General features: G+C 34.6%; 1 protein-coding gene across 1 annotated transcript in view; it reads right to left on the bottom strand.

Annotated features, from left to right (window-relative positions):
* LOC128219589 (uncharacterized) overlaps positions 1-15285 on the bottom strand; it is a 41970-nt gene that overhangs the window by 14529 nt on the left and 12156 nt on the right. The window contains exons 12-28 of the mRNA XM_052927419.1: positions 14918-15025; positions 14340-14400; positions 13556-13666; positions 13004-13074; positions 12634-12705; positions 12157-12326; positions 11811-11924; positions 11363-11499; positions 10882-11012; positions 9469-9604; positions 8976-9044; positions 8108-8211; positions 7338-7419; positions 6732-6899; positions 5817-5909; positions 3578-3672; positions 3122-3229 (exon numbers count right to left, since the gene is read on the bottom strand). Coding sequence (XP_052783379.1) covers positions 3122-3229; positions 3578-3672; positions 5817-5909; positions 6732-6899; positions 7338-7419; positions 8108-8211; positions 8976-9044; positions 9469-9604; positions 10882-11012; positions 11363-11499; positions 11811-11924; positions 12157-12326; positions 12634-12705; positions 13004-13074; positions 13556-13666; positions 14340-14400; positions 14918-15025 — 1830 coding nt within the window. The remainder of the gene's footprint in view (positions 1-3121; positions 3230-3577; positions 3673-5816; positions 5910-6731; positions 6900-7337; positions 7420-8107; positions 8212-8975; positions 9045-9468; positions 9605-10881; positions 11013-11362; positions 11500-11810; positions 11925-12156; positions 12327-12633; positions 12706-13003; positions 13075-13555; positions 13667-14339; positions 14401-14917; positions 15026-15285) is intronic.

Here is a 15285-nt window from a genome sequence, read left to right as displayed (position 1 = left end):
GGAAAGATTACCTTCCAGCCCTTGTTCAAGCTTACAACGCAACTAAAAGTTATTCTACAGGTTTCTCCCCACATTTCCTGATGTTCGGCTGGCATCCCCGTTTGTCCGTTGACGCTTTTATGGGCACCAGTCCGGGTAACCTTGCTGACTCTAATTATTCCAGCTACGCCGCAAGGTTACAGAAACGTATGCACTATGCATACAAGGTTGCCAGAGAAGCCGCACAAAAGCGAGCCAGCCAGAACAAGGCCCACTATGACCGTCGTGTTCACGAGAATAAGCTTGTCGTTGGTGATATCTTTTTGGTCAGGAATGTCAACCTCCAGGGAAGGCAGAAGCTCGCCATCCGATGGGAACGTAGCCCCTACGTTATCGTAGACGTTCCGTACGATGGTCAGCCGGTGTACAAGGTTCGCCTGGAGTCCGGCAACGGACCTGTAAGAACATTACACCGGAACATGCTTCTCCCTTTTCAGTCAATTCCCACTGACGAGGAGTCACCTGCACCTCAACCTGTCCCAAAAGCCAGACCGAGGACCAGAGCAGCCCCTACTGACGAGGAGTATGATGGCGACACTAGCTCGGAAGAGTCAAGTTCCTCCGCTGTCTATATCATCCCTCAGCGTCGAGGTCTTCGTCGTTTCAGTCCTTCTCAACCGGCCACACGTGTCAATTCTTTAGCCCCGTCCTCTCCTGTCCATACCCCTCATATTGTCGCTCCACCTACGCCCAGTCCTGTCCCGTCCTTACGTACTCCTGATCCAGTTATTTCTAGACTTAGACCGAGTCCTGTTACTCCCATACCCGTGCCAAGGCCGCGACGTACTAAACGTCCACCTGATAGGTATGGCGAGTGGGCTTATCAGCAAACAGCTGAATTCTTTGTTTGAGACTAAGTAGATTGAGTAGGCTTATGTATGAGTTGTACTGGTCTCATTATAGCATTTCAGGTAGTTTTCACAACAATATTAGTAGTTTTATTATTATAGCGCAGTGTACTATGGTTTTACCCATTATAATATTCATATTGCGTTACAGGCATTTTCATTGCGAAGCGACTGCTGCCCTTTGTGACATATATGTATGTAACAATACTTAAGCCTTTGCTATACATTATGAGATTTTATTTTTCTCGTAATATTATTTGAATACAATATCGTTGACACTTAATATTGATATCTATCATATTTCACTTCTTTGAGATAAAGTTATTTACTCTCTTTACCCGGAAAGTATGTTTCCTGAATGTAGGGTACATTCCAACCAGGAGGGGGAGTATGTAGCAAGGTGCATATTTCAGTATTTTATTAGTTTGTGTGTTTGGTATGGTTCTATATCGTATATCGTTTTGTATTGTTTGTATATCGTCGTGTTTAGTGTTGTGCTACGTGGTTATTGTCCTCTGTGCGTTACTGTCCGTCTATGTCCGTCAATGTCCGTCTATGTCCGAGTGCGTCAGAGCGTGGATACTGGTTATGCGAGTTTGTCTAAATTTATAGAGTGATTGATTGGTTCATAATGCCTTTTCCCCTTTTTCCCGCTTCATTGCACACGCCCTTATTTTTATATACACATAAATCATTCCGTTCTGAATCATCATCGACGCAAGTCAAGATTTCAATTGTAACAGTTGTTACTATATTCTTACTTATTTAATATTCGCTCTTATCTTTGAGCTCAAATATTCATTCATATTTAATTATTATTTAGACGTGCCTGGTAAGTTTATTGCTCATAGTTCTTAGAATGTTTTATGTATTTAACCGCGAAGTCTCCCTTGATATATTTACCGATCACTGTCCATTGTCTTTGTATTTGGTGTTATTAATAATATGATTATGTTAGCATATACTTTTATATGTTTTATTATATGTTTTAGGTTTCGTTCGACTACGTATAAATAAATAATATTCGAACTCCGAAGTTGAGTGGTTTTGTCTTGGCACACCCACGCTACATATACGTCTTTGAGCAGAACGACATAGTATGAATTAGTATTCTGACTCAATTAAGTTATGGCAACAAAGTTAACATTTTCTGATATTACTATGTTTAGCAGTCGCCATATCTAGATGAAAGTACTGATATGGACAAAGATATTCGCGGAATGTTAGAGTACCATACCATGTTGAACAAACTTGTCTCTTATAGTTATTAATATTATGTAGTGCGATTTCTTTCATGCTTTTCGGTGTTCTTAAAATAACGACATCAAAACCCCACCTTTAAGAACCTTTCAAATCTACATTCAGTATATGGCGACCAGTGTAATGGGGTCAATGTATTCATGCCCTGATCAAATAAAGAAACATGCAATTAATGTTATTTCATGAAGCAATCGGCAGTCATAATTGACTCAATATATTGATTATAAAATAATAATATACAAAATAATGGTAATTGTATTTTAGACTGTAAAAGGTCATTTAATGACTGCCGTGCGAATATTGCAGACTTTGATTTAAACATATGTTATTCAACATATCTATATATCTACATATACATATAATACACGTTAAATATAATTTATGTATTTGCATTAATATATTGAATCGGATTGGCGAAAGCATAGCTTATAAAGTTTCTCTCCGTGAGAATTAAGTTACACGTTATGCAGAGTAATGAGAAGGTTAGACAATTTTAATTACATGTATATATGTTGTTAATGAAACATGCATAATATTATCTTAAGAGAACGAAAGAATGCGTTTGAAATAGTGTATAAAAATGATGATTTCGGTAACAAAAAGAAGAAAAGAGAGCATGGATGAAAACAAAAGTAGACAGAGCAAGAATATATGTAAGTTTGATGATAGTTAGATTGATGATACCTTGCAGACTTTGTGTTAGCATTCAAACGGACTTCAACTGAGTAACAAAATATTGAAAAGGATTTTTGTCAAGGAAAATTATCATGTAATGTCGACAAAAGTTTTGAAAATTCGAAAAAAGGGCTGTAAATATAATGTAAAAATAGACTCGTCAGTATATTTGATTTATGTGTCCATTATTACGCGTGAATATATAGTCGAAATAAATCTAAATCATTCATGTAAATGAATTGTGCGCAATAATAGTCGATATACTCTCTTAACAACTCATGCCAAGGTAAAATGTATACTTGTATTCTGGGTAGAAAAGATTGACTATGAAGACTCCAGGACGGGACCCATCCGGTGTCCCAACCCTGTATTCCCCGGAAGTTCCGTCCGTGCTGCTCCCACGGACTCTAGGGAAAGAAGAACACGCACGATATATTGATATTCATAGAGATTCCTTTACTAAAAGTTGGTATGAACAATTATGAACAATTGAACATTTTAATAGTGAAATGATTCATGATTTCGAAGTAAATAAAAATATCATGGTAGGGATATACATTGCTTCATTTTCTTACGTATTTTTCTGTCCTATATATTTCCACTCATTTCAAATTTAATTTTGATCTTTGACAAAATCACTATCTTTGTTGTCTGGAAATTGTAAACTAATTAGAGCACTGTATTTATTAACAGACCGGTAAACAGTATGATGACATCGCATTTGTAAGTAAATAAAACACACGCCTAACACTTACACAAGAGGAAGAGAAGGAGCTTGTTTGAAATATTTCGGAATCAGAGGTTCGATCCTACCATGTATGAGCTCGTTAAATCTTGCCAATACCTCTGCCTGAAAATAAAACATACGTAACTATACATTATTTATTTCTCCAATCGTAGACTTTCCTTTTCAACACGTGATCGTATATATCCATATCAGGACGCACGTGCGTATAAATATATATAAAAAAATCCGTATTGTACGATTTTAACGTCCCACGTTAACCAACGATAAAGACCAAAATACGTGTAAAAGTTGCGAATAAATATCGGATCGACAGACGCTCTATGGTTGGAGTGACAAAAATCCTCCGTAGTAACCAAGATCAATTGTAATTAACAAACATAATGTAAAGATGTTGTCATTAAATCATTAAATACTTGAAATAATGAAGGTAAATAACGTGGAAACAAATGTCATTACAGGATATCTTTGATAGATGAAGCAAATGGAGAAATATTTAGTCTAGTTGTGTGACTAATCGCGTATAAGAATATCGCAATAAAAACTGTTCCCCACTGATAATGAACATTTTCGTTGAAGAGATATATTTTGTTGATGTTTTTTTTACTTATTTACACCTTTTTATGTAAGATAAATCATACATAGTTAACCAGGAAAGGAAGAGTGGAGTTTTGGAAAAGGCAAACTACATGAGTCGTGTAGCGGCCAATTGGGTTCGGTGTGGGAGAGGTCCACCCGTCTGATGGTTGGAGTAACAGAAATCCTCTGTAATAACCATGATCAACTGTCGTATAAAACACAAAGTAAAGATGTTGTCATTTAATCATTTAAATACTTGAAATATTGAAGGTTTAAAACACGAAAGTGGATGCCATTACAGGATATCTTTATGAGATGAAGCAAATGAAGAACTGTTTAGTGTAGTGGTGTGACTATTTATGATAATCAGAATAAAAACTGTCGCTCACTAATAATGAACATTTTCATTGCAAAGATATGTTTTGTTGTTGTTTGTTTTACTTATATACACATTTTATGTAAGATAAATCATACATTACTGAAGCTAAACCAGAAAGAGATGATCAACATTTCTTAATATTTTAGGTTCCAGCTTTTCGTAAAACTTCTCACTGCCAATTGCTCCAAGCAAATGATCTATCAATTACTCAAAAACTAAAGCTTAGTAAGGTCATAACTATGTAGAGATGAAGCGGGATTAAAAATTTGGGTCTTTTGATATCAGTTCTTCTATGATATACATGGATTTCAAGCAAACTTGTTTGTCAAGGAAGGCGAATATGAACTACCGATCACATCGTAAAAGTATGCGTTAAGTTGTCGACATCATTTGCAAGTTTCATTCAATTCCATTCAAAACTGTTTTAAATTTTGATAAAAAGTCAATAGAAGCAATTGGGCACCGTTATGGGCAAGCGTTCAACATATGACTGCCATTAATCAATATTTCAAGTTTATTTTCTGAAACGTTACTGTTTCATATCAAGCGAGGAAATATGGTAACAATTGGAGAGTTATGGCACTTGTATAACACGCATTTTCGGAATGTGATAAATTTATGTTTAAACGCTCATTCAATCTATTCATAATTTTGAAATTATGCTTAAAGTAAATGCATTTTTTTAAGTTTGAATATTAAAATTTACGAAGGACCAAACATTTGGCATTGAATTTGTTAAAGTTATAACACTTGTCATATCGGATGGTATTAAAACTGTGATCAAATATTGGAAGTGTGAAGTAGGTACATTTGATGCTTTAAACGGTATGAATAAGAAAAAAATAAACATTAACTTTGGATAGACAGACGGATGGACGGACACTTATACGACAGTAAGGACTATGATCTGTGTAACACATTTCTAGCAGTTTTTATCAGCCCTTGCATTTGCAATGGGCTACTGAGCCCTAACATAAAAAGACATGCTGTCAAATTGATATGGTAATTAAACTATAAAAATAAAATGAGTATAAGCCATGGTAAGATATCACACATAAACATGGCGGACCAAACGCAATTTACGTACGGGGAAGTCTTGTATGTTGCTTAGTGAGTGACTTGTCTTACTTGTTTTAATGACAAATATGGCAAACTTATATGAAGCAGTCACTTTATCAATTTTAGCTGTCTTTGGATGTATATTGTATTTACGAAAGGTAATGATATTTTTTCCAGAATGATTTAAATCTAAGGACTGTTATTTCTACCAGAACACATTTTGAATGCTTACTGTCGATGGCAGGATAAACTTTGGATCGTTTGTTAGATTTGCATACATGTCCTTTATACTCGTGCTTTCCGGAAAGCCAACGTTAGCCATTTTCTGAAACAAAGAATGAAGTAAATATTTACACAATGTTAATACCTTTTATTTAGTTTTCCTCGTGTTTTAATTAGAGAAAAGATATTTTTCATAAAACTCATTCACTCGGCCACCAATAAGAATACCCATCCACAAAGTGAACTACATGCAGTATGATTTCCTGAAAGCAAGTACTTCAACTTATCGCTTCCCATAGACGCTGAACTTGATACAATATCATTGAGAAGGGGATCAATTAACGTGTTTACGTTGCATGCTTTAAGTTAGGGTTGAAAGCTCTGAACTATATACATCCAACATCATATCACTAGAAACCAGTTATCATTGTATCCTACAAGTAAATTCTAAATGCGTTTGAGCTAAATGCATGCAATATAATATCATATGAAATGGAAGCTGTTAGCATTGTAAACTTTAAATAAGGGTTGAATGCTCCAAACTAGAAAATATATTAGCATATGCAATAGAAGCCAAATATCCCTTTATCATTTTTAACGTCCATTAAGGCCTAAAATCTCCGAGCTAGATACATACACTTTCATATGATTTAGAATATAATTAACGTGTTATCATTGCATTTTTCAAATACTCGATGAATGCTACGAACTAGATACATACACTTACCATATATTTGCATGTCAATAAACATTTTTTCATTGTATGCTTTAAATAAGGGTTGAATGTTCAGAAATACAAACATGCATGTACAATATCATATAAAGAGGAGCAATTAAGCCCTTAACATTGTATCTTATAAATAAGGCCGGACTGCTCTGAACAAGATGCAAACAATATTAATATATGAAATTTAAGCCAATTAACCTGTCTTATGAGTTTTTCAATTCTCGCCACCTCTTCCAATCCTTTGTTATGGACCTCTTCAGCGGTCATATTGACTGACGAATGGAAATACAAACACGCCTGGTAGTTTTCCTTGCCGTTTGGAAGACTCCCTATTCCCAGGCCGGGGCGTGTCGCAGGCATATAGTCCTTGAAAAAAGGTGAAAATTTTTATAAGCTCTGACCATCGATACACCTTTCCGTACATCCTCGAAGGAAGCTGCATTGTAAAAGACATTTATTATTATGGTTATCTTCAGTCCATTCTTGCTAATATCCCTATTTTGGCATTTAAATGCAATACAACTGTTTGATTTGATTAAAATGACGGCTTTCTTGAGTACAGATTGGTCATGGAATTTAGATCTGAACCATTTTCTTAAACTCAAAGACAAGTGATTTATCTTTTTAAACTAGAAAAAAATGATATGGTCAGATTTGTTTCAAAATATATCTAATAATCGTAAGCCTGCCATCGATTTGTCATTGCAACACTATATGACCAAATATATGATTGTTGTAGCTTTGTTCGTAAGTAAGAATATAAAAAATAATACTATTTTATTTCAATTTAATGTAGATACTTACATCGATCAAGAATTGTTTCACTTCAAGCAATTTGTTGTTTAAAGATTCAATAGCATCAATGAGCCGTTTTTCAATTGTGTTCCTGTAATTTAAAAGGAAATCACATTCTGATGATCCAAGCATCTTAAAACATAATAGATGTAATTGTGACGTTTCTTCTACTGCTCTATTGTGTTCTTGCACATGGCGATGACCTATTGCTAGGATAACTTTCTGATACCAACAAAATCTAAAATCTAAAAAAAATCAGATTGAATAAAATATTTGTATGGTCAACATTCCGATTTTGGTATGCAACAAAGACTTTACAAAGCTACATCATTTATGTATGCAATGCTATCTGAATCCAAAGTCACTTGTTGTGTGTGTGTGCGTACGTGCGAGCGTGTGTGTTTTACCGTTATCTCTATCACCTTTATCTAAAAAAATACCTCTGCATCTTAATATAGAAGTGTACCTCTATGTTTTATCTCGGATAGACACCTCTCTCTTTAGAGGACACCTTATACCATTAGCGGTACAACTCAAATACAACCATCTCTATTTCGTAATTTTAACTGCACGACTTTAATTTAAAAAGGTGCACTTCTATATTTAAACCAAAAACATGTGTGCCAATATATCTAGAGGAGAATCTCTATTTAACATTTCTGAAGGCTTTATGCGACCTTTGATCCAAACGGTACGTCATAGATAATACTGACAAAACATGAACTACGTTCAGATGTTAGACAAACAACATCCCTTTACAAAAGATCAACTGTACTTACGTTCTGTTGCCAAATATTCTCTCAGCTGATTCATTGAATGGCTTGTACAGAGCGGATTCCTTTGGTGAAACAACCAGCGCATCGATGTTTTCAGGAACACGAGACTTTTTTCAAAGAAATTGACATACACAGATTAATGAAATAATAGTTTTTGTTAAGGTGTGTATAGTACTTCTTATAAAAGTTCTTCTAAATGTTACTAAGACTGTCTCTAAATAGTTCAGGGACAGCCGTGGTTAACACAGGATAAGTGAAGCAAATATGATTTAACCTGTGTGTTTGGCAGTAATTGTACGATAATCACAATGTTCACATGTCCAATAACCACCTTTAGCATTTCTTAAGGTTCATTCAAAACATAACACATGCATGTATTCATATTATCGTGTGTTCCGAGGTCTTATCAAATTTAACGAAGGAACTACTAGTATTTGAGATAGTCTAGTTCAAAAAACATTTGCATTCACACTTAGGTGTTATAGGAATAGTTTTAGGTGCTCAAATTCTTGAACCTATCATATCAACATTGTATTGTGTGTTCATGAGAAATAAATATTACGAACGATATTTCGAACCATTTTTTGAGCAAATATTTTTCCTATTTGGAAAAGGTTTCATTAAAAGAACACATAATATTGTCGATTGGATAGTCAGAGACATTTTACCATGAAAACACATTCGTATGGTTGAAGTACGTTTGTTTTCAAATGTATGCAAAAATGTCCGAGAAACTCTTGAAAAAAAATTCCGTCATGCAATTGGCTCAAGTCCTTGACAAATCAAAACATGCATGAGACAAGGAAATATAAAGTTGATAATTTAACGCGTATTAACGGCAACATAGTTTTAGGTTTAAATGCGTACATACCACAGAAGCGTTATGGTTTGTATTGCCATTTGCAATTGCCCTCTTGCTCAGCTCGATCATCTCATCTAGCTGAAAAACAAAGCATTCCACAGAGGTGAATATTTCGCCATAAAATAGATACGTGAACGTTTTGGGCTAATATGTCCGCTGGTATTCCTGTAGTTTCAATTAAATGTTTTATGTTTATTATGTTGTTCTATTCAACAAGGTGCAGAAATAACAAAACCAACAACGTTCATGAAACTGGTTCAAGTCTTCTATTATACTTTTATTGAAGACTACTGATAAATTGTCATCACGTATAATGAAGCTTAAATTAGAACATCTTATTTTTTTATTATTGCTTAAATTCTTATCAATATAAAGCAAACATGAAAATTATAATTACTACAAAATCACAAAAAATATGTTAAATTAAAAACGTCAATCATTTTTTATATACATGCCTATTACAATGACCCAATATAATATCGGTTAAAAGCCAATTTTATACCTGCTTAGGTGCAAGTTCCAGTCTTCTGACATAGTTTGTGAAATCTCCTTCCGTATCAAAAACATTTCTATCGACAAACAAATCAAGTCCAGCAAACCAAAGCTCTTGAAAATTGATCGGGTTGAGGGCTTGATAGCTTGAATAATAATACATAAGCAGGTTTAAAATATAGAAACCCAAAGCAAAATAGTACGTGTGTAGCCCATAGAGGTTAGGGGAAGTTAAATTCAGTATGTATTTCAACCGAAACTATGTTAATTCTAAAGAAGAAACAAATGTTTGAATTATTAGACATTTAGATAAGTGTTAATGTGGTTAAACAATTTTAAAAGGTTTGCAAGAAGTAAAAGAAAGATACTCATAGGATATGATAACTGAATCACCTTCAATTCGTCGTCAATACATGATTATTATAAATATAAGGTTATTCAACTACTTTTAGCCCCCTTTTGCAGATGTTATCAGTATTTTAAAAGTCTATACCGTAGACCATATTTGGTAATTTTGTTTGACTTCATTGTCCATGATTGTACACAAAGAACAAAAGGTGGAGCAGTACATACTTGTGTTTGGTTGTTAAAACATATAACCTTTAAAAATAAGTTAGTACATTGCGATAGGTTTCTTGTTATATAACACTTAAACAAATATTTTATTCAACTCATTTTTAGTCTAAAAAATGGTTCGGTTTTCACTAGTGCATATATCTGACAAAACAACTTAATATTAAGACAAAAGACAAAAAAAAACATGTCAAAACTATATAAACAGCTTGGAAACATTACTTGATCTAGACTGTATTTTAAAAAACAAATATTACTATCTGATAGAATTCCTGTTTTGGAAATGTTTCAGTGGCATTTTGGTCGGTAAAGATGGCGCCTGCAGTCGGAACACTGCATAAAACACTGGAATTCTAATGCATTATGAGCTGGTTTATATGACAGAAATATGTATTTAAAACATACGAAAAGTTTATTTTATTGCATAAAGGAGCCTCAGTTGCATTACATACTTACGCCACTTGTATTTAAGTAGCTTAAGCTGCATTACATAATGAGTGCCCCTCGTATATCTGTAGCCTCAGTTGAACTACACAGTAAACGCCCTTCGTATATAAGCAGATCAGTGGCACTACATACTAAAAGCCCCTCTTATAAATGTAGTTTTAGCTGCATTTCTTACTGAATGTCCACTGAATGTGGTCTAATGGTTGATACATGGCATATAGTCTATGGAGTTATAAACGCAAAATCATTAACATTAAGCAATCAATAAGCCTTCTCGGTGTCAATTCCGATATGAATAAAGCATTGTTCAACATTGTAAAACATCAATATAAATGATTGCTTAAAAATGAAACAGGTCAATCTGATTTATCCTTAAAATATCTTTAAAATGTGCGTGACGTACTCTTTCCATTTGTAGCCTGCTACGAAAGTCTTCAGAGTATTTGTCAACACATCAAAAGAAATTTTCTTTTCTCCTGTAAAGCTGTTTCCGTCTATCCACGATAATCTTTTCAAAAAGTCATCCGCTGTCTTCTGTAAAACAAGATTAAATGGGTGTTAACAAGTGAATGTGTGCATTCAATTGATAGTTGCATTTTGTAGGTTTCCCATATTTGTACTCAAAAGGATCAAGTTCAAATGCTTTCGAAACTTATATGTTGAGTAAACACATTCTTCAAGCACGCTAATGGCTGCATTCAATTTATTTAACATTATATTGCCTAGGTATCAGTTTACAAAATCTTAACAACTATTCAAACACTTAAACTTAAAACATTTCTGTTTACTGTCCATTCTATCAGATGTAGCATTCAAAAGATCATGTTGATGATTATGTCAGGTCTAATAACAATGGATTAATACGAATAAACTCGATTATTTACCTTGTTATCATCAAACTTAGAATATGCATACGAATCGAGAATGTCATTGAACTTGTGCATGCCGGTGGTGGTGGAATATTCACGTGACTGAGACATTCTCCAGTCCCAGAACTCGCTCGAGATCTTCTCAAATGAGTCTTGAAAACAAAGCAATATAAATAAATGGAACATATCACATACATTTTATATTGTATTAAACATTGAGTTCAATCTTGTATATGCTGGCCCTTCGGTGCCGTGATGTTCTTGAAAAAGAGTATCGCTAAAGTCGAATCAGTTGGTTGCTTAGGTGCTTAAAACTGATTCACCTCTCATTGCTAAAATTGTGCAGTCTCACGCACAACGAGACTGATGTTTACAATCTTAAAGTGTATGCTTTGTATTGTGGCTTATATATTTGTGCACTTATCAATTGGTGTTTGAGACACTGAGTGATTTCATATTTTACCTGATTCTTTTACGTTTTTAATCCACTGTTCGACCAGTCGCTCTACGACAGACAGAGGTGCAGCACCGAAGTCCAAGAAAATGGAGTGAAAATCTTGAATATCAAACAATGAACCTGTAAAAACAGAGAAACAGAATATTCATAGACCTTGCTAGATTATACCAGCATGTGCCGGTTGTTTTAAGTCGATAGTTTCGCTGAACAGATTCCTCTTTTCAGAGTATGAGTTGACTGATAAACAACAATTCTCTTTATAATTCATTGACATAATCAATACATCTAATCGTTTCACTTCATATTAACTGAATTTTCCTTTTCAGCGTTGTGAGTTTCCCGATCTACCCACCAAGTTCATCAATCGCTCGTTTTCGTAATTCCTTTATTTTGATTTCACCAATCTTGTACGCCGTGGCTTGTCCAGGCCAGGTGATATAACGGTCAATCTCTGTCTCTGTTGACGACCGGGATAAGGACGTGTAGTTCAGTACATACTCAATGGCATCGTCTCTTGTCCAACTATAATAAGAATTGCCACATCAATTCTTATGAATTAACAATAAGCTGAATCCGACAATAACAATTGTGTGCAAAATGTATTATCAGCTGACTTGTACTGTATTTTACATTAGAAAGTTTGGCATTCTGATAAAGTAAGAACTTACTATACTCCCGATGGGTTTTAAATATTTTGCTGTTTGCTTAATTCATTCGTTTCTTTCAGTCTTTTTATGGTACATCATACATTACATAACCATAACACATAACCGTTTTAAACAAATGGACAGAGCTGTGCGATATATAACAATTAGTTCTGCGAGCTCACTTAAAATAATGTAGTCCTGTGTCCACAACCAGGCGGCAGGCCCGAAATATTTCGTAGCTGTAGCGTCCCATCCTGCATAACAAAAAGTTTTTAATTGAAACATGAATTCCAAAGAATAATTGTGTTAGACAGTATAAAATCATTGTGTTAACTTAATAATGTGTGGCTGTATTGTCGTTATGCCGACAATATGTCTCTAAAACCCCAAAGTCCATCGCCGCTTTCAATTTAGAATTAAAATGAAATATCAAAATTATCAACTTATAAGTTCTTGTCATTCATATATTCATTTCAAAATTTCAATTACTTTGGGGGTTTTCTAATGAAGATATTGAAAGCCTATGATTTAAATGTCAACAAAATAGCTTACAGTTCATATTCGTCATCATAGACATCGAGGTAGTCCTTTTCGCCGAGTGATTCCGAGTATAATCCCCAACCCTGCAATCGTGCATACCAATTTAATAGAAACAACAAGGGTAAGGTTAAGTGCTAAACCCTATTTCAGGACCTGACAACACTAACATCAAAGGCAAAACAGAAGGCAAACGAAGTAGAAAAGGAAACACATACAGCTGCATTAACAAAATCAAATTTCAAAAGCCGCCTTTGAATTGTCACCAAAAACTATAGTATTTGCCGATGGTTTAAACCGTTTATGGGCACAAATACTAAAGGCATTAAATGATACTCTATTTTGCTCACAGAAAAGATTAACACGAGTAGCTAATACGTACTGTTCGGGTAAATAAACAACATAACACGTGTTTAAGGAGTCTAATAATAAAATGACATACATAAAGAATTGTACCCGTTTCGGGAAACGCTTATTGCAAATGATTCAAACAAAAATAGGCTTATCCTTAACGATCAGTTCCATAATTGTATGTATAATACAAGTAAGACAAATTGTCTTGCTTACCTCAATATTTGCTGTGTAAAACGGGAAATGATAAGGCACCGAGTAATATTTGGAGTAGTCGCCAAACTTCTGAAATTTAGAAACCCCTGTTGCGACCCGGGTGTAGATATCCTGGAAATGAAGAAAGATTATAATTGGTACAGTTACATAGAAAATGTTGGATATACAGGAAATGTAACTGTACCCATAAAATGTGAACAAAATGTAGGAATTGCGGAAAAGAACTATACTCCTATGTCCTATTGCGCATGCAATTACCGTATAGAAATGTCATAAATAGTAAGGTGGTATAGGTCTTCGCCCAACACAAAGGGTTGTGGGTTCGATACCCACCAGATGCTCTCACGGCCTCTAAAAATAGACACCAGTACTCGTTTCTACACTGGAAATGGACTCGAGCGTGATTCTGTAAGCTGTCATTATAAATTATATCGAAGGAAAACAGGTACGGCAGGTGCCTGTTGTTGCTAATAGTACTTCAACAAATGTACGCTGTTCCAGGAAAGAAATGTCCGTTTCCGTTATTGAAATTCCATTCATACTTATTATTTTCGAATATTTCATGTAAGCTAGGTTAAACACATTTTTAACTTCCATATCAAAATAAGGTAAGATAGTTCGTCTGACGGCACGTAGATATTGGCTTTAAATGTTCAGATTGACTAAATCTATGAATCTGTGGCAAAGAATCGGCTGATAGTGGGTGTACCAATATTATTCCATTTGGCACACATGTCGCTAGTATTATGTTCGAGCTCGGACAGGATTAGAAATGAACACCTACCTGCATATGGTGACCAGGTAATGCTTCGTGCAATGCGAGGGCTACCATGATGTACGTCGGACTACATGATACATGGAGAGAGTAACAATTATTTGATAAAATGTAAATTAATATTATATTTTGCTTAACTTAACAGTTCTCCTTTTAAAAACTATAAACAAAGGTAATAGTGTGATCTACAATGCAAAAATGGGTGCAACACTTAAACAACGCGAGAAAATAGTAATTCCTAAAGATGACATAGTTCTTAAAATGTGCACAGGCTAAAAAGAGGTTTCATTTTGTATTATAATACAATTGGCCTGTAGTTAACAAAATGTAAACATTGCACGCCTAAGTATTAACTCCGACTCGATTTATGCAGTTTGTCTTTTTCCTTTAGTATAGTTTGTCACGATTACAATCTGATACATTCTATTTGAAAAATCCATTTAACATTTGTGAGGTGGTGGTTGTATTTTATTGGTTTATAGTTCTTACAAACATTGGGCACACAAAGATTGCAAGCTAACGAGAACTTTTCCATAAAACACGCATTTGTTCTCTCATGTTTGAATTAAACGTATTTCGACGTTTACTTGTTTGTTGGTTTCATGACGTTGGCGTAAAATACACCTGGAAGGGACCCGTCTGGTGAGCCAGACAAATACGTTCCCACTGGACCGTCATAGGGCATCTCCTTTACTCTGAAATGATATTAAGTTCTGAATATCAGACTTTTGTTCGTTTGGGCTTTGAAGAGATCATACCTTCTCATTTATATAACAGGTGATCACATACGATATGATCACTTAAAAGGGATGACACCTGCGATGTTGAAAAATACAATGACTAAGAAGGTCATGCTTGTAAACTAAACGTTTTTATAGCATGCATGTCAGTGTTTTAGTATGCCTTATATCAACCAGTAGTTTGGTGTTCCGCAATAGCCAAACATTAATTCAGC

The sequence above is a fragment of the Mya arenaria genome, chromosome 15 (genome assembly GCF_026914265.1).
Source record: "Mya arenaria isolate MELC-2E11 chromosome 15, ASM2691426v1".
In the NCBI taxonomy this organism is placed as follows: Eukaryota; Metazoa; Mollusca; class Bivalvia; order Myida; family Myidae; genus Mya; species Mya arenaria.
The sequence above is the reverse complement of the archived record's forward strand: the minus strand, read 5'-3'. Positions and strand labels throughout refer to the sequence as shown.